At 32.8% G+C, this 26,569-nt stretch overlaps 1 protein-coding gene across 1 annotated transcript; it reads right to left on the bottom strand.

Annotated features, from left to right (window-relative positions):
* Positions 1-1,037: 1,037 nt before the first annotated feature.
* On the bottom strand, positions 1,038-7,593 carry LOC115968793 (TVP38/TMEM64 family membrane protein slr0305-like). The gene is made up of 7 exons (XM_031088292.1): positions 6,996-7,593; positions 5,747-5,799; positions 4,124-4,216; positions 3,813-4,036; positions 2,988-3,054; positions 2,193-2,303; positions 1,038-1,193 (listed from the first exon to the last, which is right to left on the bottom strand). Exons 1-7 carry the CDS (start codon positions 7,435-7,437, stop codon positions 1,167-1,169), a joined length of 1,017 nt encoding a protein of 338 aa, XP_030944152.1. The 5' UTR covers positions 7,438-7,593; the 3' UTR covers positions 1,038-1,166.
* Between the last annotated feature and the right edge of the window lie 18,976 nt (positions 7,594-26,569).

The raw sequence follows: 26,569 nt of genomic DNA, 5'->3' as shown, positions 1-26,569 counted from the left end.
CATGAACATTGCCTAATGTTGCAAAATGTGTTACCTAAACACATGCTAAATTAAACCAGGAAAAAAGAATACCATAGGTACTATATGGTTTGCATGGAGCCATGCATGATCTTTGAGCATGTTAGCAACAATCAGCCACACCAACTTCATTCTATGTCTAATTCTATTAGCAGTGGCAAAAGTAAAAGCCAAAAATAAAAAAACCTAAATAAAAATCTTTCAATTATCATGGTTTTTCATTCTTTTTCAGTTTGTACATTGTTGTTATATATATATATATATATATCTATTATTTATTTATTTATTTATAGTTGTAGGACGGTGGATAATTTGTTGAGTTGTAATCAGTTTTCAATTCTACTTTGGTTAACCTATTGGTTTCCAACTATTTTTAGGCAAAGTATGAGAATAATTTTTGGTTTCCAACTCTCTTTAGGCAATGTATGGGGTAAATAAAAATAAAAATAATTTTGTTTTAAAAAATAATATTGATGTGGCAAGTTCTGAAAAAGGTAAACAAAAATAATTTATTTAAATATATTTTATTTAAATATTATGTTGACGTTGAAAATTGTGAGAGGTTCAAAAGTTTTAGTTTCATATATATATATATATATATATATATAGACTAGCCTCTTAGCATGCGCGTGAGTACATGCTTAGAAGTTTTATTTTTATGAGGTAAAGATTAATAAATTACATCTATTATAATTTAGAAATATATATTTTTTTTATTTTTTAAACAAGTAAAAAGAATAAATTTTAGAGATAAGTAGTAAATATAATTTCTTTTTTAAATGAGAAGGAATCAGAAAAAAAATCCTAAATTTTAGGAGTTTTATTTTTTTGAATTCAAAATGAATTTGTTATTTAACATTTATGACTATTTATAAATGAAATTATCATTTATTAATAGAGGTATTTTTAAACCATATAAAAGTCCAGTTAAAAGAGGAAATGAATGAGAAAATTGATGAGAAATAAACTATAACCACGCTTTTTTTTTTTTTTTTTTTAAAGCATTTTATAGATATATATAATAAATCAAAAGTTCCTATTTGATTTGATTAAGTAACGTACTACAATTTACAAGACAGATGCATCTGTTAGTGTTTACAATTTCAATTGTTATCCAATAAATTGGGCAAAACCATTTTCTTCTTGTTCTAGTCATCAATATCCTTTACGGCATCCTGCATCATAAGCATTAGAATAGAAACGAGTCAGCATTGTGGAAGAATGATAAGTAGTATAAAAATTGACTAACTTCAGAATTTAAAATCGTTGGCAAGTGAAGCCATTCAAGTAATCCCACATCCTTATATACATCATTTAGACAAAATTATAAGAGCCCCATCTACAAATTCTCACCCATATTTAACCTAAAAAATTCTTTTCTTTTGTTTTACCTACCTAACTACCTACCTTTTAAATTAAGTTACTTAACAAAATGACAAACTCTGCCATTTCTCTATTTGATGGGCTAATGGGGTTTTTGATAGCATGGGTTTGGTTGGCATTGGAGATAGAGCAACATTGGAGCTCAGGGCTGGCTAGCTTGGGTTAGATTGTTGGTTTGGGTATCCGAGAGGCATGTGTTTGTTGGAGATAGGAATAAGAAAGCTAGAGAAAAATACCATGGGTTAAATTTAGCTCTCTAAGAGTCTAAAAGCAGTGTATTATTGAAGGAAAATATAATATAATGCCTTGGAGAGCTACAGTGGCTTTCTGGATTTAGAGAGCCACTGTAGCAGTTGGATTTTCTACAAAGCCTCAAGTGAGGTATGTAGAAAATGAAGAGGAAGAGCCTCAAGCATGGCTGTTGAAGATGCTCTAACGCCACACTAACTCAACCAAAATTTTGCCTCATTTCCAATTATGGAGTCAGCAACATGAAGGTACCACCCATTATGCCACTACTTAATTAACAGATAGTGAGACTATGAATTTTAGCCATCAGATAAGTGTCATTAGCATGATGGCTTGGGCACTTAAAATTCACTAGTTTTAGACACGCATAATTTGCCAATGTGTTTGGCAATAAAGTTGTCTTATAAAAGTAAATAAATAAAGTTGCTTAGTTTTTTACACTAATATTAACCCTATTGGCAAAATGAGGGATTAGGACAGGAACCTTAAACATAATAGGTTACAAGAAAGAAATACTTTGCAAATTGCAATAGAGACATTACCTTAGCAAGCTGCGTCACATAAGCTGCAGCAATTGCTGTGACCAATAGTCCTAGACCAAGTGTCAATAGCTGACCATTTCCTCCAGGTAAACCAATCTCAGATTCTTCTTGCTGAAACATCACCAGAAAGGGAGGTAAAAATCAATAGGCCGACAATCAGATTGAATCTAATGACAAATCATCCTCATTAGTGGAAGGTCGTGATCTAAAAGAATAGAAAATAAATTCAAGCACCAAAATTGTTAAATAATGAATGGCTGATATATTTGTGTATCAAAAGCCTAATACCAAACCAATTAACCCATCAAATGCCTTCAATCAATCTCAAAAGGAAATCAGTTTTAGTTAAAAATTGGTTGTTTAGACTGTGGCCTTGCATTTCAAAGCTTCTACTGTGTGAAAGGCTCACACTTCTTAAAAACACACCTTCTGGTTTACCAACCCATTCTTTTATCTCATTTTATTATGTTGCTAATACGTTGAAGAAGTTAGAGAAGGATTTTTCATAGGGTGGGAAAAGTTTTAAATGGTTGGATAAAGTATGACTGTTACACTTTTATAGGCTGTAAAAACTAATGAGACCACTATTACAGTATAGGCGGTCATAAGGAACGCGCGTGCACACACACACACACACATATATATATATATCTTCTGGAGTTTGTTAGGATGAGTCTTCATGGACACATATGTTTACTTTTTAAGTAAAAAAGAACAGAGACAAAATGTAATATTCAAACAATCGGCACAATTACATATAAAGTTTGCAGCAAGAGGAACCAATTAAAAACTCACAATAATTGCCCGCCCAAATGCACCAGCACTCACATAAGCCCATGTTCCTGGAAGCATCCCCAACCAACTGCACACAGAATATTGTTGAAATTTGAATTAGAAAGCAGAAGATTGCAAGGGTTTTACAAAATCATATGAAACTTATATTTTATTTATAAGTGATTAAGAGTTTTAAAAGTAAGTTCCCAAACATAATGTTAGCTCACAAACATGTTGTCACACTACACATTCCCAGTAGCGAGATTTTGGCAAGTGCATTATTGAATAATGTATGCCACTGCTTCAACAGAACTTAACTAGTGAGTTAATAGATTATCTTTATAGTATTACAAATTCTCTCCAGTTTTGGCTAGGTTATACACTTAATTTCCACATTTTTACCATAATCACAATCTAATATGATAATTTTACTCATTCTACATTTTGAACAGGCAAAAATGAATAAATGGACAACTCAAACCTTGTTGCATATATATTAGTAACATATATTAGTTGAAAGCAATTAGGAATGACAACTGGAGCCATGATCAAGCCAACAGTAACTAAACCATGCATTACATAGACGCATTTTTGCCTTTTTTTTTTTTTTTTTTTTTGCTAGTATAAATTAGTCAAAACAACATCTCGACAAATTGAAGCTAAAAGGTTAAATGAGTTATAAGTTTTAAGTCAAATCATCTTAGGGAACTCAGATGCCCATAAAAATGGTAAACGATTTCCAATTAGAAAAACATCCAAAAAAAGTCACCAAAAAGTGAAGCAAAAACATTTACAATAAACCAAAAACCATTAACCATGAGCAAATAGAATCAACAAGAAGCAAACCTTCCCAACACGTATGGTACAAACTTCACGGATGTCAATCCATATAGATAATTTCCCAAAGAAAATGGAAGTAAAGGGCTTAAACGAAGGAGGGTAACAACTCTGAAGCCATTTTCTCCAATTGCTTTGTCAATTGCTAGAAATTTTTTGTTTCCTTCAACCAGTTTAAGAATCCGCTCTCGAGCAAAGTATCTAGCAATTAAAAAGGCTGCACTTGCTGCCACCTGAAACAGGTTACCGATTTAGAAAACAAAGCTTAAGTAGATATTGTCATTTTGATCTTTTCTAACTTGCAAAAGAAATTGACTCACTGTTCCACTGATGGAGACAATGATAGTGCCGATAAGAGAACCAAAAAGAAGACCAGCTGACATGGTCAAAGGAATGGCTGGAATCGCAAGTATCTAGGAACATAGCTATTCAAAGTCAGTATTAGCAGCTAACATATATATACATAGGAACACATGTATGTGTGTGTATAGCTTTGGAAATTGTTGGACAATGTTACAGCACGAATGTGAATGAGAATGCACAAGTTCAGGAGAATAGCCAAAGGAAAACGTTGGATTTCAGTCAAACATTGTCCTTAACTTTTTTTTTAAAATAAATATTTTAATAAGTTATGCACACACCCAAAGAGCCCTGAATGCACAATGTCACCTTCCACTTTACTCTTATAAGGGGAGGAGATGCATTGGCAATATCACCCTTGAGTTTTGAGACCATGTCGACATCATGAAACTCTCAGTTTATGATGTGGAAAATAAAAATGCCTACCTATTTTACTTTATAGACAAACACTACATTGCCTTGACATTTACTAGCATGCACATCTTGTGATAGGACAAACAAAGGAATTTGTATATGTGTGCTTGTGGCAGGTTACAGGTTAGGAAAATTTGTGGATCTTTAGAATTATGGAAGAAAAGGTCATGGATTTGTGTTAGGTATTAAAAGGTGCATTGATGAGTTATTTGATGGCTATTTGGTAGAAGAAAATGTGGGGTTTCAAGGTTTTGATAGGCAATAGAAAAGGCTTGATTTTGGTTTGTAAGGAAGAATAAAACTTAAAAAGAGAGAATTTAATGGTGTTTAAGGGCTGTATTAACAATACCCAGGAACAGTACCATCAGAAAGAGAGGAAGAAAAGATAGAAGAGAAAGGGAGAAAGTAAAACATGAAGGCGAACATGCCTCATTGCTCAAAACACTCAATATTTTTCTTTTAATCAACTTCATCTCTCTTTGGAGTAAATTGAACACCGCATATGTGTAAAGACTCTTTCTTGTACTACTAGTATTATTAGCACTCCTAGTTTACCTAGTAAACTAAAAACCTAAAAAACTAACTTGGACATAAAGAAAATGATACCTAAGAAGATACTAAGGATCTCCTAGAAAATTATAGACCCAAATAAACTACCAGAATACCTTTAATTTGCAGTGATAACAGAAATGACAATTTTGACACTTCATACAAAATTGACCATAACTTATTAAATTAAAAAACCTAACACTCGGACACATATAACTAGACCTTTAAAGCCACAAAACTTCACATGTGGACCCCATAAAATAGTTCTTGAATCGGTGAATTCGCTAAGTAGTAATAAACTAATCTTCTATGGTTGCATCACATCTACTGCATATTTTTCACAGATATTACAATTTTGCCACTGGATACAAAATTGAACATAACTTAATTAAGTTAAAAAACTTAACACTCAGACACATATAACTAGACCGTTAAAACAACAAAACTCCACATGTGGACCCCATAAAATAAGTCTTGAATTGGTGAATTTATCAAAAAGTAATAAATTAAACTTCTACAGTTGCATCACAACTAGACTATATTTTTTATCCATATTAAGGCTGAAATGTATTGCTGAAAATAAAATGCACTATACTCAAGAAAGAGTTCCAGGTGCATACTTCCAGTCCTGCATAAACCGCTATAAATAAAGCATATCCAGCTGGGCCATAACCTGTTCAATGAAAGAAGTTTATAAGATTAAGCTGAGAGTGCATTCTTTTATCATGATGAGCTAAACGCTATATTGCTGTCTAGATATACTCTGAAAATGCTGCTAGCATGGGCTAGGAAGAAACACAATTTAGGAGTTCAATGGCATCATAAATCAAGAAAGCGGTTGCTCCAATTCATAAAGGAGGTCCTATCATCAAGATAAAGCAAGCACTTTCATTTTAAAAATAACTCCAACCAAATTCATACATGCAAAATTATATCCAATTCACAAAAGATAAACTACAACTTCAAAAATTAGATTGCATGATTGAGCACATGATTCTAGATCACTGTATTATCACGTCAAAAACATGGAAAAAGGTGTCTCAGCAGGTGTATAAGGCATGCAATAGGATGCACCAGCAGTATTAGAATGAAGTCAAGTGCTTCACATGTGAAAGCTCCCCATTTTGCTAAGTTGGCACCTGTTTCTGTAGGGTAATTCCACACTTTCTCCCTCTTCAAAGGACAAGTGCCCCACTCAATGGAGGGAAAACATACACATCAGACTAGAGCTGGTTCCAAAGCTAACAGATGAAGTTAAGCAAAAGTGTGTCCCATGATAGAGCTTATTGGCAAGAAATGAAATTAAACATTTAGGGGATTCCCTTCCATTTGATATTTGACAACCTTGAAACTTGAAACTTATGCATGACAAACATGATCCATCTTTGAGAGACTGCATTTCCACAGCCAATAAGAAGATATTATCTAGTTATAATAACCAACAGGATTAGATAATGTTTTGAACGTATAGGATCCTAAATAGGTCTTGAATTACAACAAAACCATTGAGATTCTTCTACCAAAAAAAAAAAAAAAAATCCAATCCACATAACAACATCAAAAGGGTCTAGTATAGAATTCTAATTCCAATCAATTGAATCCACACAAGTCCTCAATAGAGTGGCAACATTCAGAGAATCCCATATCAATGATACTAACAGAAATCAACAAAATCCAATCCAAATGGACAAACAGCATCAAAAGGGTATAGTATAGAATTCTTCTTCAATCAATGGAATCCACACAAGTCCTCAAAAGAGTGGCAACATTCAGAGAATCCCATTTCAATGATACCAACAGAAATCAACAAAATCCAATGCCGAATTGACAAAACACCTCAAAAAGGTACGAAATTTTCACACAATTTACCTTCGATGAAAGTAGAAAATTGAGTCAAGAAGGCATTAATCTGGTCCTTGTAGACATACCCAACAGTGGCAAAGCCACCAACTACACCCACCAGCAAAACACCAGCCAAGATGGTACCTTTAATTGCAGTGTCACCTTCCAACTCCAACTCACCACCCTTTTCACCATCTCCTCCTCTCTTATCACCACCACCTCCACCACCACCAGCACCGCCTCTACTACCTTCTTCTTCACTCCTTGGATTGCTAAAGAACCACCTGAGACTCTGTGGGGCAGTGCTAGGGGCAGTACTTCTTTTCTGCTTCTTGGTCTGCTTTAGAGAAGAGCAAGGTGTGAGGAAGTGAAACCGCTTGTTGGGTCTGAAGCTGAAGAGAAATGTGGAGCTGAAGAGACATGGTGGTATTGAAGGTTGTGGTGGCCTGAGAGTGAGGAGGGTGCGCATTTTAAGGATTGGGTGTGGTGTAGGATAAGGGGGCTTCTAGTTCTGGGAGGTGTTGAGGAAGTGCCATCTATTGATGAGAATTTGGGGAGTGTTTGTGTTTTTGTTCGACAGTTTGGGTTGGTTTGGATTTTGGATGGGTGACTGGGAATGGTTGATAAGAGGAAAAATTATTTTTGTTACTGTTAGATGTATGGAATTTTCGTGCTTTTTACACACGTGTAGCCGTGTGAGCCAGTCAAAAAATAAAAAGAAGTTGAAAGAATAGAAAAAGAAAAGTCTTTGGGTTCAGCTGCGGTGCAGGAAGTGCCAAGTTTGTGCCTTATTTACCTTTGGATCGGAGTCAACACTCAAGAGTATGTGTATAACAATACTTATATATACAAAAATTTCACTATTTCAATAATTGAGGTATTGAGTGATAATTGGTATTAAGTCAAAATGATGTTAATAGTAATTTTATGTAAAATGATGATCTACCACCTAAAATGTTGCAAAATTTGTTATTTCTACAATTAGTAGATGGTAAAATTTGTTATGCCTACAATTAGTGAATAGGTATATGATATACTTCCTAATTACAGGGATGAACTTGATAAAATCCCTCTCATATATTTATATACATGGGTAAATTGCATCAATTTCCTTCCTTGAGGTTTCAAGAAATATATTAGAATTCTCTTTTATTATATAAAATGACATTTTATTTTATCTTTTAAAATTTTATTATTATGTAATTGGTGACTAAGCATAACTTTGAGATTATTTTGGTTGAGAATTTAATTTTAAGTATAAATACTCTAAATTTATTTGCAATAAACATAAAGGGTCTTTTTTTCTTTTTATTGTTTTGATAAGAAAACATAAAAGGTCTTTAAGTATAAACACTCTAAATTTATTTGGTCATAAGAGGTTACTTGTTGTATAAAATAATAAATCAAAACATCAAGGGATAGAATGTCATTTATAAATATAAGGGGTTGACCTTTTTCCCAACTTTAAAGGAGGACCATACGAGATGTGGCTTGATGATAGAAGTCTTTATCTCAACACCCAAAGAGGAGTGGTTTGAGTGATAGTTCTAGCAAGATCTGTGCGGTACATGTGGTATTACTCATTGTCGTCATATGGCGCAGGATCGATGAGTCCACACCAGAGACTCCCTTTTTTATTTAGGGAAAAAAAAAAAAAAAAAAAAAACTTTGAAGTAGGTTATTGCAATTTACATGTACATATATATATATATATATATATGTGTGTGTGTGTGTATGTATATATACACACACATATATCCTAGTTAGAATTCATTGTAAAAAGAAAAAAAAATCAATACATTACAAATATGAGTTAACCCGCTACCATAGTAGTATTTTCCATCATTTACTAAACTGAACCCATGTCACACAAGGATTTGATATGATGCTATAGTCTAGGGTAATTGCAATTGTGCCGGATCTAAATCCATCACGCAAAATCTCTTTTGAGCTTCTTTTGTGTGCCTTTTTTGAATGGAAGGAGACGAGGAGAGAATAAAGGAGGAGAGTAGAATGAAAAATAACTAAAATTGACTAAATTTTATTAATATATTCCAGCCATCTTCTCCTCTCATCTCCTCTCCATCCCTTCCAAACATAAACTTAGTCATATAAGGGCACGACCCCAACATTCTCATATCTACTGAATTCCAAGGTCCAGACTCCAGGGTCTAGACCATCTCTGCATGTAGGCATAGGCTGGGTAGCTAATTGCCTAATTGTCCTGGCATCACTTTAAAGAATTTGCATGGCTTTCAGAGTTTAGGGTGCTTTAATTTTCAATGCTTCATCAGTTTGTTTACTAATCTGCCTTGTTTACCTCCAACAACTTCGCCTTTGTAAATTGTAATCTAAAATTAATGCTCACCCCCCACACTAGCTGCCTCCAAATTGTTAGACATAGTAACATGTCAGATCCGAATATAATCAAACCCAACACTAGTCCATCAAGCCCTTAAAGCCCGTTCCAAGAGGGATCGGGTCAACCCACTTATCCACCATTTTAGCACCCACTAAACAATGTCCAATTTAAGCCCAATGGTCAACCCAACCCCATCGACCCAAAGCCCAAATCTAATTTCCCAAGACCAAATGGCCCAACTCAAAAGTCCTACTCCTACCAGTCTAGTCCATTGACAACAACGTAGCATTTTAAGGGCTTGGATTTCATGGTAACTAATGAGGACTGGAAAACTAGTGAAGGTGCCACACTTTTTTCGTTCACTTCAAAGCCTCAAAGATTTGAAATTGCATTGGTCGAGACTGGGAGAAGATCTACTCCCTCGCATTGCTACTCTTACTCATATAGGACTTCTTTCACTTACTACTGCCTACGTTGGGAATCAGCTATGTTTCGGTGAAGGCTTTCCTAAGGATTTATAATTTTCCCCATTTATTGTTGAGGGTTGACTTAGTGATTACTAAGGTCTCATGATATTCATGAGATTCTAGACTTGAAGCCTCTCGCCAATATCTTGGGGAGATTCTTTCCCGTAATAACCTGGTGTATATGTGGAATACAGGATTTGCATACACCTTCGGGAGCTCGAGAGAATAGTTAGGTTATATTTGGTAACAGTTTTTGTTTTTTATTTTTAAAAACTTGTTTTTGGAAATATAAAGAAAAAACAATTTTCTTGTATTTTTGAAACCAAAAACATGTTTGGTTAGCTGAAATTAAAAAAAAAGTTTTTTGAAAAAAAATAGAAAATACTAAAATATGTTGTTATTAATTTAAATTCTAATATTAACTCATTAAATGAGTCAGATTCATTAAATCAAATGCGTGTTTTCTTTGAATTTTGAAAACTAGAAACTGAAAATAGCCTTTTGCATGTTTTTAGTTTTCTTCACAAATTGAGTTTTGAGAACAGTTTTTGTTTTTTGTCCATCTTGAGTTGCCAAAAAAGTTTTTTTAGTTTCAAAAATAGAAAATTGTTTTTGAAAATAGAAAATAAAGGGAAAAAACAGTTAGCAAACATACCTTTAGATACTCTAAGAAATCTTGATACCATTTTTTGTCCAAAAAATAATAATAATTTTCCTCATTTGAATGACATAATAATAGAAAAAGGGGTGATGCCCAATATGAAATCAGTATATATTGACAGCTGCATGGAGTTAATGACAATGCCTAAGGGCATTGAATACCTTAAAAATCTTCAACAACTGGATTTGGAATCTGTCTCAATAGAACTTCAAAATCGCATTGAAGGAGAAGGAAGTTTGGATTCTCCAAAGTTGCACTACATCTGGTAGTAATTCATAATGCTTCATGAAGGTAGTAGCTTCTCAATCCTATTAGTTTTTCTTTTTCTTTTATCTTTAAATGAATGGTTATTGCATTCATTTTTATCGTTATCTTTAAAATAAATAAAAACTTTGCATCATTAAAAGATATTTCACTAACAAATGTCACATGTCTGCAACATGCTTGATTTATATTATTAGCATTGTCCTGTTAAAGATATTTGGATTGAAAAGAATGAATAGTTACAACTAATCCTTCATTTTTGTAAAGGCTTAAGTTTTGGAGGTAATGATTTCTGACATGATAAATAAGTGTAATAAGGCTGGGACAAAAGCTCAAAGCTAATTGACTAATTGAATTAAAAAGAATGAATAATTACAACTAATCCTTTATTTATATACTCTGATACAAAGAGGAGGGAAAATAACAAACTAACTAATCTAGCTAAGAAACTAACAGAAAGTCAATTACTAACCATCTCAAAATACACTTGTACAATAGTGATCACGTAGTTAGCTCGTGACTTGAAGACTTTAACACCGTAGAGTTAACTGTACTTTGCAACCTAGTACGACAGGTGTGTTTTAGTGTTTGTTTCTCAAAAGCACACCAAGGAATATTCTAAAACAAAATTAAAGCATTCATAGATCCAAAATATTTTCATTATTCATAAAGGATGAGTCGTTGTTAGTTAAGGCTTGGTCAATTAATTAACTTCCAAGATATACACTTTAATCAATAAAGCTATAGTCAAGAGCCTTGTAACTTAATTGGTACCTCTCTATGCACAAAATGCTTGGAGGTGTAGGAGTGATGATTTAAGTTGTGGGGTTAACAGCATATTGTAACTATTTCAAAAACAATTGTTGACTACATCTTAGCTTTATGAGTCATGAAGTATATTATATGAATTGTTTGCTTCATTAAAATTTAAAAATAAAAATAAAAAAAAAATGAGAAAAGAAAGAAAGATTCAAAGTCAATGATGACTACATCTCATATTAAATAAGCTACACCCTTTTTGAGAAAGTGAATAGCTTCATAGCATCCACTCTATTTCTCTTCATTTTAGCCGTCCTTATCCTTTGAGAATAAGAAAGAAATGGAATATGATTAGAGAGGACGGGAACCTCAAAATCCAGCAACAGGGCTAGAGTGTTCAGCTTTCGGGTATGGTATACATGTTTTATTGCATTTGTTACATTATTACATATGCTAATGATGTAAGACAGCCAAAGTTTAATTGCAAAGTATTTGGGATACATCCATGCTTAAAAGTTTGATTTTATTTACTCAGTTGTTATCAGAGCAATCTTTCTATGTTCATTATTTTTTAAAATATCATCTGATGTTATGGACTACTCATGTTACTGAACTATCACATTTAAGGTTTGCTCTCCTGTTTAAGCTTTAGATGATTGGTATATTTCACTTACTTCAGAAATATCCATTCTATATAACTTAACATTTGCTAAATCCATGAAGATATAATGGATTGGGTTGAAGTTCCCCCAGTGAACAACCTTTTTATATATACTAGTGAAGGAAAAATAAAAGAATTTGAGGAATTAACCTAACATATTTGGGTCCAAACACATTTTAACCTTTCAGTTAAGTGGTATTCCTATATCTTATATTAAGGTTTCTGGAAAAACAAAAATAAATTGGTCCCTCATTAAAACTGTATTCTGTTCTAATAATGAATCAAGAAAAATTACAAAACAGATCCATTTAACTTAGTCTTGTTAGTGGTTTAATTTCAACTTGAACTATCCTTTATGCAAAAATTTATATTTTTGATGGTGTGTTTTAATTGCTTTGTAATTATTTGTTAATGACAGCTTTAATTGGGGATTTGAATGAACTCAAGTTCTCCTGGGCAGTGCCATTGGACCGTAAGGCTCTTGAGTCTTGACGAAAAACTTTAAACTCAAACTTAGCTGATTTGTACTTCACTTTTTTTAGAATAAAAATAGCTTCATCCAATATTTCTCTCTCACCTCTATTCTGATTGTGTAGGTCTTCACTTATCTTTAACTCTTCAAAACATGTGGTAAGCATTTGGAGTTGGTGTCCTTCACCTTTTTGGTTCCCTCATAAGTCGTTTCCAAAATTTGCCATGCCTCCTTGGCTAGGGGTGACCATGGGTCGGTCCGGGTCGGGTTTGTGCCCAACCCGCGACCAACCCGACCAAGTCGGGTTCCAATTTCTCAGACCCGCCGCCAACCAGTCAGAAAATCGGATCGGATCGGATCGGACGGTTCTTGCCGGAAAGTGGTCGGGTCTCGGTCGGGGTTGATTATTTGGAAAACGGCGAGAATCCGGCCAAGAAAATATGAAAAACGGCAGAATCCGGCAAGAAAATTTTGAATAACGGTAGAAATCCAGCCAGATCTCGCCAAATCCAGCGAGATCTTGGCCATTTTCGGCAAGATCTTGGCTAGATCTAGCGAAATCTCGCTGGATCTAGCTTAAATATTCCCAAAGAAAACTCAAAACTCGCCGGATCTACCCAAAAAAATCTCAAAACTCGCCGGGAATATGATGGGTCGGTCGGATCGGGTTTCTCGGATTTGAGAGGGGAGATCCGATCTCCGACCTGTTGATCTCGGGTTTTGGAGAATGAAATCCGTCGTCGACCGCCGAAGCAGTCAGTTCGGTCGGCGGCGAATCGGGTTCGGTGGCGGCAACGGGTGGGTCGGTTCCGGCGGGTCCTAGGACAGCCCTATCCTTGGCAATTGTAACATGAGAAATCTTATGAAACTCATCTGGAGAAACATCACAAAAAATAGCATTTAGAGCCTGCTATTAGCATTATCTGCCGCAAGGGCTGCCTTATCCCATGTGGATTTGGAAGCCTCCGGCCTAGTCCATCCTATATCTATAGCATCCCAAACACTCTTATCAATGGAACATAGGAATGCCCTCATACATACTTTCCAAAATGCATAGTTCCTTCCATCAAAATATGGAGGAGCATTCAGAGATTAAGATCGATCCATCTCAAACGGGGTCAAGTATCGCACTCAAGTAATTAAATCGCAAAAAATGCACCTGCTCTGATACCAATTGAAAGTTCAAATAGTGTGTAAAACACTTATGAACGTTTAGACCCCCAATTTAAAATTACCAACACAAGCTTATAAACAAACAATATATGTGCGGAATATGAATATAAGCTAAACTCAAATTTGTAACACATCCTAAACCATAATTAATCATAATCACAGTAGTAATTAAAAGGTAAAGAGAAATGGAAGAAAGATGCAAATACAAAGATAACACGGCAATATGTTATCGAAGAGGAAACCAAAATACTCGGCGAAAAACCTCTTTGCCGCCCTCCAAGCAGTCAATAACCCACTAGAGAATGAAGTTGGGATACATGAATAGCAAAAGACCCTCTAAGCCTAATCTACCCAGTGCACCTAAGCTCTCCAAGCTTCTTGCTCCAACAGGGTTACGTCGAACATTGTCTTCTCTAGCTTATCGAATCCCGCAATTGCTCATTGCATCAACCAAAATGAACTAATCCCTTCTGAACTGCTTCCCAAGCACCAAAATACCTCCTCACTGATATGGGTATGGTGAGATAAGGATTTGGCTAAATGTACCTCTCAAGGATATGTCAATGGAAAGGGTGAGAGTAGAGGAATTTGGAGAATCAAAGGATGAAGATTGTGGATGAGTCAATCTTTTTTTTCTCTAGGGTTTCTCTCTCAAAATTCTCTCTAGAAGCTCTCTACATTTCGTGGGTATAAAGGTATTTATAATAGGGTGTATGAGGAATGCGAAAGGTCAGGTTTCAATCAAACAGGGCATTCTGGCGACTCAATCTAGTGACTGGAACAAGTTGCGAGTTTGAGCCGCGAGCTAACTACCTGGCCAGACTAGAAGTTTTGTCCTGTAGTGCTACAGCTGGCGTAACCCTTCAGCACCCCCTGCATGCTTCACGTGTTCTACCTTTAGTGACTCGCCAGTCGCTAGATCCAGTCGCGAGGCCCTTCTTGAGTGCACACATTTAAGTATTCTTCATACTCTCTCATACACTACCCTTACATAATTCCCACCTAAATACAGGATATCTAATTGCTAAATTACAAGAAAATTTGGTACGGAATAAAGACAACACATGGTTGAATAAATTCAACCTTACAACATCAAAGTACAAACCACAGATCTATCAAAATACAACCCCAAAATACAAACATCAACACACCCACACACATCCAAACCCATGGATCCATTAGTAACCATGCCTCAAATCCCATTTTTCAAACCCCAACAACCAAAAGAAACCCAATCCCTAAATCAAATAAACGAAGAAGAAGAAAAATATAGCACAACATTTTATCCCACCTTTTATACCAGATTGGCTTCAAAATTAAGCCCACAAAAAAGAGTCACAAATTGCTAGCAACACATTGAAAATTAACATGCAGAGAGAGAAAAATCAAAGTTTCAACTCCTCTGTTGAAAAAAAAAAAAAAAAACTTAGAGAACTTTAATGGAACTCAAGAACAAATGAATTCAAACCCAGGCATATATTTGAAACCCCAATTTCAAATCCAGACATATATTTTAGGGACTTCTCAAACCCAAAAAAATTAAACTCAAATCAACCACTCCACAGATCTCATCCTCTCTCTGTCTTCCCCCTCTCTCTCTTTTGTCCATCCATCCAATATATCATTGACATCTCTGTAAATGGTGGAAAAATCCAACCATCAAATTCCAATTTACCCTTAATACATATATTATTAGAGTGAGTTAGCATTGGGAGGTAGAGGTACTGGTGGGCAAAGAAAACGATGCGGTGGAGGAAGACGTGGGTGCTGTGGGAGTGGTTGATGAGAAGACCCACGGTTGATGGAGTGGTTTCTATCCATCAATCCCAAGACCCACAGCGAGCTGCTACCTATGGCCCCATGAACCCAGGTCCACCCACAGCACAACAACCCCACGCTGATGTCCACCGTAACAACCTAAAATCTCAGATCGACCACCACTAAAACCCAAATCGCAACCTACACGTCATGCTCTGCAAAACCCAAACCTAAATAGTCATGCTCCTTCTCCACAAATCAAAACCCAAACCCATATAGCCAACCTTGGCTCCTCCATTGTTGCAACCGTGACCCAAAGCTACCGCTTATCTAAACCAAAGTGTGGGAGATGAGAGAGAGATATAGACTGAACACAGAGAGAGAGAGAGAGAAAGAGAGAGAGAGAGAGAGAGAGAGAGAGATAAAATCAAATAAGAAGTAATGGAAAGAGTAGTAAGTGATTTTTGCCTTTAATGATGATTCTTAGACTAATAAATCAAGTGGGTGCCATTGTAGCATCTAAGATCTTAGGTGGGTGAGCAAGCGTGAGAGAGTGCGTGGGAGAGAAGTGTTTGATCCAATTTCTTGTTTGATTTTTTGATGAAACTTGTTAGAGTAATAGAAAATTTAGAGGCGGGTTACGGAGTATAAACGGAATGAACCACGGGTGGGTAAAGTATCAAAAATGAAACCACGGGTAGGTAAGTTAAATTCGAACTAAACCACAGGTGGGTAATCTGTAATTATCCCTTCTTTTTTTGGTCTTATCTGTGGCTGAATCATGTCCACCAATGCTCGCTATTGCTTGATTGCTTGGAATTTGTTTTAGCTACCATCTTAGAATAAAACACATCAAGTTCCTTGAAATAAAATACGATTTTCAATAAATTAAGGGAAAAAGAAGACTCTGTTTCTAAATTGCTTGTAATAAATGTAAAAATTTGAACCCCTTTATGCCTTAGTGCCAAGTTGTTGGAAGATTGGTGTTCAACCACGTATTTGCTCATATTCTCTGTGTCTATGTAATTTAGCTTGTGTGAACAATTAACATCCCTATTAATTTTTCAGACAATTCTATACTTGTCACTCTATGTCCACAGATAGCGACAAGAAAAATGTTTCACCAAGAGATATGGAGATTATAGAAAGTAGTATAGAGACACTAACAAAACCCGAAGAAGTTTCTCTCACAAATAACAAAGAATAGATTAGTTTCTATTCTAATACTATATAGGTCTTCTTGTTGCATATGTTGATGTGAGTTGATTTTTGGAAGTGTGTTCTTTGCATTTTAAATGACTTTGGCAAATGTGGGTGTGAGTGAAGTGATAACTACGAATTTTTGCAAGTGAAGTGTGAGCATGTGCTTTTTACATACCAAGTGTTTGATAAGTTGTTTATATGAGATTTTGGGTTTAATTCCTTGTTTTTAATATGCTTTAAATCTTGTAGTTTTAATGGGAGTGATTCTCAAATAATTTGGGCTAGTTTTAAAACTATAACAATTTTCTAAAGCTGTCAGGGACAGATTTGAGTCAACTGCAATACATGATTTTTAATAAATTATAGAAAAATCTTTTTGAGCTGAATTTTTGGTGGTACATACTAGACACATAAAAGCTTCTCCCTATTTAATTTCAAGCTTTTTGGATAAAACTAAGTGGACCAAATGAATTTTATAAAAAGGGCTGACCTGTTGGAAGTTATCTAAAAGTGTGATTAGGATGCTGAGACTTTAAAGAATTTACTCCAAACTTTTGTTGTGTGGTTTAGCTTGTAAGTTGATATGTGCTTTCTTTGACAAGTGTTTTACTTTGGCTAATTTTATCATTGTTTGGTAGTGACATATGTTGTATTAAATTGGTACATGCACATTGTTTGTGGAAGGGAAATTAAAGGCTCTGGTCATGTTGTAGTCCTATGAGTTTCTTGTATACTTGTTTAGTTCCTTTCTGGGTAGGGGTACTTGTCTTGGGCTGGTCAAGATAGGCTTTACAGCCTTAGGTTTGATTTTTGAGGGAATCTTTTCCGATCTATGGAGACAAATTTGATAGCGTAATTTTGTAGTAGGCCTTGTTTTTAATAGGCTTGATACTTGTGTTTCTAGGTTCCAAGGTACTTAGTGATGAAACTAGTAACTTGATTGGTTGAATGCGGTGCCTGGTTGAGGTAAATTTGGAATGGACTGCTGAGGTAAGTAGCTTTTTAATGGGATTTTTAAAAAATGACCATGTTGCATAAATGTTGTTTTTGGTTCGACATGCTTTTGGAAACTACCTATGGAAACTATATTTTCTTAAAAACTATTGTGTCATAACCTTAATGTATATATGATTATATATATGAAAATGCATCATATTTGGTATTGCATTTGGGGAAATGCATGAATTGTTGATATGGAAAAATAAGCATCTTTTATTTAATCTTTGATAAGGAAATCATGGATTTTATGGTATGTTAGAAAATTCAAAGATGCTAATCTTGTCTTGTTATGAGGAAAATTGATAGAAAATCTCTTGACAAGAATGAAGTTGAAAACCTTACAAATTTTGTAGAAATTAGATTATTTAAGGTTTTTCTGAAACTACTTGGATATAAACTATGTGTTTCAAAGTAATGTAACCTGTGAGCTTTATGTGGTTTTAACACCATGCCATGTGTGATTTTTCAGTGATCACCCGATTTGGTTTCCGTAGTCTTTGTGATAACGGAATCAAATCCAGGTCAGCGTCTTTCACTTTGGATGATGCATTCTTCCCTGCTACCCATGGGGGGAAGAGGTTCCTTGATTGTGTGTAGGTGAGACTGCTACCCATGGGGCCAAGAGACCACATACAAGAGAGGTCTTATTTGACGTGCTCTCTCAGCTTCCCATGGGGGGAGAGAAATCTTGAGGGTATGGGTGAAGCTGTTGTCCATGGGGCCAAGAGTCTGCATACTAGAGAGGACAATATCATGTTAGTTGTGAATGGGTGGATCCTCTGACTGGTCTATGTGGTAGTGTGATATATTTGTGAAATTACTGTGTTGGATTTTATGGTTTTGGAATTATATTGTTGGTGCTCACAGATTATGGTATATAGTTTCAAGGTATTTACTTTGAGAAACTTTGTGTTTCATTATTCAATCATTCTTGTTATATTATATTACTATTATTGAAAATGGAACTTGCATTTCCCCCACCCCCATTAATTATGCTACTTACTGGGCTTTAGCTAATTCCACTCTCCAATAGTTTTTCAGATAAATTTGCTGTACCTCGAGCATGGAGCTTGTTTAATTGGTGGTGATTGGAGTATTTGCCAATTGAGAGAGTTATGCTATGATTGGTTGGTGACTCAACTTACTAAATTTATTGAGGCCATAGCTAATTCTATCAGAGGTTGGGCTCTTGAGTTTTGTTAGCCTTGGGCATGGTAGGCCTAGATTCCGTCGTTGAGGTTGCCTATCCTAAGAAGGATGGTGATTTGATGTTGATCCATTTGGAGTCTTGGAATTTCGTGTATATTTGGATACATTATTTGTAATTTGTATTGTTTGTAAATGTCTCATAGAGCTCTGACTTATATTGTGGAGAGATCAATATGTTTATTTATTTTATCATTTGGAAAGAAAAAAAAAATCCCCTTCAATTCCTTTTGAAGGTTTGGTTTCGCATGCTTTGAACCCTTTTGGGTTTGGGGCGTGACACATTTTCTTTTTCTTTTTTTTCCCATTTTAGCTTACATTTTTCGTTTTTTCCCCCTAATAAGATATTTTTAACAAAATTATCTACTAGGAACATGAGAATAACTTTATACAATTTATATTTTTCATTTTCTCATTTCTCTTTTTTACCAAATAAAAAAAAATGTTTTCCATCACTTTACTTTTACACCTCTCCAACTAAACAGCACGAGAAAATATTTAAAAAAAAAAAATTATCTCTTTTATCTATTCTATTCTCTCACTTTTTTATCACTAATCAAACCAATCCTAAATAATTTTTTTTTTTTTTTTTGGTTAAAACAATCCTAAATAACTAGTATTTTGTTTTTGTGCCCGTAGCACATTTCACCAAAAAAAATAATAATAATACAAGTGGAGAGCAACTCTCTTACTTGAAGTTTTTTTTTTTTTTTGGGTGGGACCTCTTACTTGAAGTTGTAAATTACTAGCATGAGTTTTTACATGGCATTTTTAAGTTTCACATAGCTTGCTGGACTGACATAGGGAATTCAAATTCGTGTTGCCCGGTAGTAATGTAAAAATATCAAAATGGTCAAAATACCACGTGACTTGGTGGACTGCCATAGGGAATCTAAATTGGCCACTTGCCCGTCCTCGTTGACTGGGAATCTATTACGCTATCCCATGCAGCACAATATTTGGTGGGCCGACAACATTTTGCTTCGAAACGCCAAATCAACAGTCTACTGCATTGAGACCAGGGCCGGCCGAAACCAAAAAAAAACAAAATTTTCCTTAAAAAAAAAAAAAAAAAAAAAAACCTCAATTTCCATGATTAAAGGTTCAAATTTTTATAAAATTATAAATATATATAAATTTTTTATTAAAGATGTTAAGAATATTATAAATTTCTTATAAAAAAAAAAGATACTACAAATTTTACTACTGACTAACAAATTGTCATGTTATTAATCACAAAAACGTGATATAAATATTCATTAATTAAATTGATGAAGTTCATCAATGAGAGTCAATATTACATTATATTTTGAACATTTTATAGTACTTTTGATTAGCACATTTTTTTTTCATTTTTATTAATACTCTCAAAGTATGAGATCAATAAAACCTAAACCAATTGAAACCCTAAAATATTTCAAAAAGATGTTGCAAATGTGTTAAATAATCAATTATAGATTAATCTTTCCTAATAGTTTAAGATTTTAATTTTTGTAAACTAATATCCTACAAAGCCACATACCAAATAATATTTATCTATCTCTCTTAAAAACAAGATATAATAATAAAAATTAGATTACAACTTTACTTAACTATGCATCGTAATATATCCAAAATAAAGTATCTTTTTTAATCATAATATATTTTTATTAATATTTATAGTTCAACTATGATATTCAATTCTCTATATGAAATTAACATTAGTTTAGTTAATATTATTCATCAAATTATGTATTTAATGTATCAAATTAACCTTAATTTGATTAGTATTAAATAATTTTGTTTAATTAATATTTACATATTAAACGCTCTGCATAAATTTTTCACTAGACCCCAAATTATGTCAACCGCTCATGATTGAGACAATATTAGTATTTATGCATTTTATGGGCAAATTAATAAAAATTTCTTCCCCTTTTCATTTTTTTTTTTTTTTAGATTCCTACTTTTCTATCACTAATCAAGCATATCCTAAATAACTGTTTTGTACTGAGACATTTTAATATTATTTAATTGAATTAGATAAATTTTACAAGGTAGATGTAATTATATGAAAGTTAATATGAAAGATAAAGAGTTAGTAAAATGTTTAATCCCACATTAAAAATGAGAGAGACTATTTTATTTTTTTTATTATGAAAAATGAAGAGTCATTCACCCATTTAATAGATTAGCTGTTAGGCCTATTTATTCCTTCAAAAACTTCTCCTTTGATCTATTAATTGTATAACTCCAATCAATCAGATTTATGTCTAGCAATTAATATTGTAACATCAACTACATCAGAATTATGGACCTAATTAATCATATTACTTTGGGTAATAATTTTCCGAGGCCCATTGAGCCTATAAATAGACTCATTTAGACTCAATATAATATACAACGTTACAAACACAAAAAACAAATCCAACAATTACAAGCATTCTTATACCCTAAAAAAATAGAGAGGTTCTTGGCAAGGAAATGTGTTCTTTCTGGTGAAGTTTTGGGTTGAATACTTTGTGCAAAGGTTGTTCAAGCCATACAACATTTATTGGGCCGTTGTATCTTGAGAGACAAGTCAGAGAAGGTTTGCATCGGTTACAAAATTTAGCCAACTAAGAGTTTGAATCTTTTTAAAGAGAGCAAGTGTCATGGCTTAGTCCAGATACTGTTGTATAATTTTTCTCTTCAAATTAATAATATTCAAAAGTATTATTTAGTTTCTCTTTGTATTTTTTCTCCATTATTATTGTGTTTTCTCCAACATTTTGTTTTGGTGCCCAAGCACATTTCACAAAAAAAACAAAAACAAACAAAAACAAGTGGAGCACAATTGTAGGGAATTCAAAACTCTCTTACTTGAAGTTGTAAAAAACATGTTTGGTAAGGTTGTTTAATTAAGAGTTTGTTAGTTACAATTTTCAATTCAAGGTGTTTAAACACCATATTTTAAGAATACATCTAGACTAGTTTTTAGTTTTTGAGTAACGATGTTGATTTAGAAAAATGTGAGACCCATGGATTTAACAATGCACAACCATATTTTCTTTCTCTCTCCGGACTTTTCTTTTTTCTTTCTCTCTCTCTTGCACGTTGTTGTTCTTTATTCTTCTTTCTTTTTCTCTTTGTCTTCCTGTTTCTCTTGGACGCCGCCACTCTCTCTTCTTCTTTTCTTTATTTATTTATTTATGTTTCCTCTTTCTCTCCTGTACGTTGTCTTCTTCAATTTTTTTTTCTCTCTCTCTCTTTCTCTCTTGCACGCTGTCAACTGTCTCTTTCTTCAGTTTTTAGATTTGGCGTGTTGGGTTATTTTATAGGTTTTGTAAATTGGAATTTTGTGAACTATTTTAAATTTCTTTTGCAAATTTGTGTGTTAGTATGTTTAGCTCGAAAGGAAAAAGATGTGGGAAGAGAAGAGGTTCTCAATTTTGGTTGATTTGGGTGAAATTTTATAGATTTTTGGTTTATTGGGTCTTTTAACCTAGAGAGCGAGAGAGGGAGAGGAAGAAGGAGAGAGCTATGGCTAACAACAAAATGTGGGAGTTTCTCTCTGGTTAAATAAAAATATTTTTTTTTGTCAGAAAAATTACCAATTTTGTTTAAAAATACGTACACATATTAAATATATAATTATTTTTTTATTTTAAAATATGTTATTTAAAATACAGTGCCAAATATATTTTTTACGTTATGAATATAGTCCAATTAATGAATACCTTTAAGACATTTATTAAAAACCATATTAAAAAATTTTAATACCATTTTAATGAGAAATTGAAAAAGTTATTAAAACATTAATTTTTTTTTTCATTTTCTCATAAAAACTTGAGAAATTTATATTTATAATATTTTCATAACAAATCCTTAAGTGATAGGTTATTATTTGTTGTTACGGATGGGCAAATAAATAATTTAAGTTATAAATTCAAATTATAACTAATAAAAACTTACCACCTATGGGAGTCCGTTAACTTTTTCCTTAAGTTTATGATAATAATTTTGAAAATGGTATCATTTTACTTAAAAGACAACACATTAAATTATGTTCTCTTAAAAAGTCGAACTATCTAAACTTGACAAACAATTTGGGACAAAGAGAGTAATAATATATACATAGTATTTTTTTTATACAAATTTTCAAATTTTTTGCAATCACTTAATCATTGTAAGAGTGGACAAAAAAGAATATTACAAGAATTTCTCTATGAGTCATGAAGTATACTATATGAATTTCTTTCTGCATTAAAAAGAAGGGAAATGTTAACAAATGCCCTCAAGGCAATTGATAACAAACCATTTAAAAAAAAAATTTATGAGAAAAGGAAAAAAAAAAAAAAACAGTTGGTGTTTTGACAAATTTTTCTATTTTCCATAAAAGTGGTGGCAAATTTTTTCTAAAATAGATTGTTAACCATTATCCTAAGGATACCTGTCAACTTGGCCATAAAAAAAAAAAAAAAAAAAAAAAAAAAAAAAAAAAAAAAAACTTGGGTGGCAAATGTGAGAGACATGGCGCAAATTTACACGTTCAGTTTTTTTTTTCTCTAATAAGATTTTTTTTAAAAAATGATTTACTAGAAAAATGAAAGTAAATTTATTCAATTTGTATATATCTTTTATTCTCTTATTTTTCTTTTCAACAAAGTAAAGAAGTTTTTCATCTTATGAAAAATAAAAAATAAAAAAAGTTTTTCATCACTCCACTTTTTCATTTCTCCAACAAAAAATAAAAAATATACTTATTTCTCTTTTTAACAAAGTAAAGAAGTTTTTCATCTTATCAAAAATAAAAAAAATAAGAAAGTGCGTTTGATTAGGAGGTGAGACGGGAAAAAATAGTGGGGCTCGACAGTTTTCTCTCCGAGTTCATAAAAATTCAATTCTCTCAAAATGGAGAGAAAATAGAGGGGAAGAAAAGAGGGGTTGATGGAATTACCCATTTAGCCCCAATCCTCCCCCCACAACTCTATATGTTGATCTCTCTCTTTTTCTTTTTCTTTTTTTCCATTCTAACTTCTATTTTTTGTTTTTTTTTTCCTGATAAGATATTTTAAAAAAATTATCTACTAGGAACGTGAGAATAAATTTATACAATTTATATTTTGTATCTTCTCTTTTTTTTATCAAACAAAAAAATTGTTTTCCATCACTTCACTTTTACATCTCTCCAACTAAACAATACGAAATAAAATTAAAATATTTTCTATCTTCTCACTTTATTATCACTAATCAAACCAATTTTAAATAACTAAATATTTTCACTACAAGTGGAGCGCAACTCACTAACTTGAAGTTGTAAATTACTAGCATGAGTTTTTATATGGCATTTTTTAGTTTCACATGGCTTGGTGGACTGACATAGGTAATTGAAATCCGTGTTGACAGGTAATGTGAAAATGTCAAAATAGCACGTGATTTGGTGGACTGCCATAGGGAGTCTAAACACGTGATTTGGTCGGCCGACAACATTTTGCTTCGTAACACCAAATTAACAGTCTATTCTGTATAGTGACAAAATCTTTATTTTATTCTACCAAAAAAAGTTTTCTTTTTAAAATTTTTTTATTCTTGTCTCGGAATTTGCTACGCCGAAAAAAAAAAAAAAAAAAAACCTGTCTCAAGTGGTTAGTCTTTTATTTATTTTAATGTGTCTAAAAAAATATAACCTTTTTTGAAAAGTTAATAACTAAATTTCTTAATTTATTTATTTTTTACTTTTTACTTTTTTAAAAAAAAATATCAATGCCATTTTTTCATTAGAGTTTAAATTAAAGGTCTGATTAATAAATGTCCTAAAGGTATTTATCAATGAACTATATTAAAAAAATTTAATACAATTTTTATGAAAATAGAAAAAAAAATTATCAAAATATTTATTGTTTCTTTTTTTTTTTTCTATAAAAACTTAAGAAATGTTATGTTCATAACATTTTCATAATAAATCTTTAAATGTTAGGTTGTTATTCGTTGTTATGGATGAGAAAAAAAAAATTTATGAATTCAAATTATAACGAACAAAAACTTAAATCCTATAATTTATTGTGAAAATATTGAAAATGTAATACTTCTCTAAAAATTTTCTTAAAATGATTCATTAACTAATGCCTTTAGAAAATACGTTAGCTTTTTCCTTAAATTAATGATAATAGTTTTGAAAATGACATCCTTTTACATAAAAGAAGACATATTATGTTATCTTAAAAATTTAGACTTTCTGAACATGACAAACAATTTGGGATATAGAAAGTAATAATATATACATCGTATTTTTTTTAAAACAAATTTTCAATTTTTTTGCGATGAATTGGTCATTGTAAGAGTGGACATAAAAGTATATTGCATGAATTTCTTTAAGAGTCGTGAAGTATTACATGAATTTCTTTTTTGCATTAAAAAGAAACAGAAAAAAATAATAATAAATTAAAAAGACTGAAGTCAACGATGACTACAGCTCATCTTTAAGGGTGTGTTTGGTTGGGGTCAAAACAGGAAGGATGGAAAATAGGGTGGAAAATGCTGTTTTTCATTGTTTGGTTAAGGAAAGAAAATAGAGGAGAAAGTTTTCCCTTCTGGACCCACTTTTTTTATCTTCCTAAATTGGGAGGAAAATGAGGAGAGAAAAGTGATAAGAAATGCATTTTACACAAATACTCTCATTTTATTACACTCACCTACCCCTCTCACTTTCCCACTATTATATAACAAGGACATAATAGTCAATTATATAAACTATATTTTCCATCCTCCCCTTTTTCTCTCTAACCAAACAAAAAAGTTTTCCACTCTCCCACTTTTTCACCCCTTCAACCAAACATACATGAGGGAAAACCAAAATTTTTCTATCTTCCCACTAATTTTTCATCCTCCCACTTTTCCACTCCTCCAACCAAACGAACCCTAACATTTCTGAAAATATATATCGTGGATTTTAAGTTGTTAACTGAGGAAGTCTTACGCTTACCTAACTCATAGTAAAATAAGCTACACCAGTTTTGAGAAAGTGAATTGCTTCGATCGTCCATTATTCTTTCTCCAATAACTCATAGCATCCACTCTATTTCTCTTCATTTTAGCTATCCCTATCTTTAGAGTGTTTAGCTTTCGGGTATATTGAAAGATGAAACCATTTGAAAACAAAATAAATAAAATCATGTTACTATGGTTGTCAAAATCTTGATTTGGATTTTACAATACTATGATTTTACGATATCACATATCCAAAACAATCTGGATCTTTCATGGATTTTGGTAGGATCGCTACAATCGTTCAACATCGGTAGAATCGAATGAATTTGACGATCCTAAACGATTCTAGTTTCTTGTAATCTTTTTTAACTTGACAAAAGCTTAGTTGGATCCAAATGAAAAATAACATCCCAATAGACCTTCTAAGGTAGAGAGATAGAGTATCAGTTGGACCTAAATAAAAAATAACATCCCAATAGAGTATTACATTTTGAGGTTTTTGACTTTTTTAAATGATATTTACAAATTGACATAGTGATGTATGGTAATTACATCAGATGAATGCAATTTTTTGGTTTTTTTATGAATGAATGTATAATTTATGTGATTATTTAACTTACCAATGTGTTTTTTTTTTTCAAATAATGTGAAATTTTACGATCCACAAT

This window comes from Quercus lobata, chromosome 11 (assembly GCF_001633185.2).
Source record: "Quercus lobata isolate SW786 chromosome 11, ValleyOak3.0 Primary Assembly, whole genome shotgun sequence".
In the NCBI taxonomy this organism is placed as follows: Eukaryota; Viridiplantae; Streptophyta; class Magnoliopsida; order Fagales; family Fagaceae; genus Quercus; species Quercus lobata.
This window is presented reverse-complemented; position numbering and strand designations above follow the sequence as displayed.

Bases quoted from the DNA above. Each gene is read 5' to 3' on its own strand.
- LOC115968793 (XM_031088292.1), bottom strand. From the start codon at position 7,437: ATGCGCACCCTCCTCACTCTCAGGCCACCACAACCTTCAATACCACCA. The intron at 4,217-5,746 runs GTATGCACCTGG...CTATGTTCCTAG, and splicing joins CGGTTTATGCAGGACTGGAA to ATACTTGCGATTCCAGCCAT. The intron at 3,055-3,812 runs GTTTGCTTCTTG...TTCTGTGTGCAG, and splicing joins GTACCATACGTGTTGGGAAG to TTGGTTGGGGATGCTTCCAG.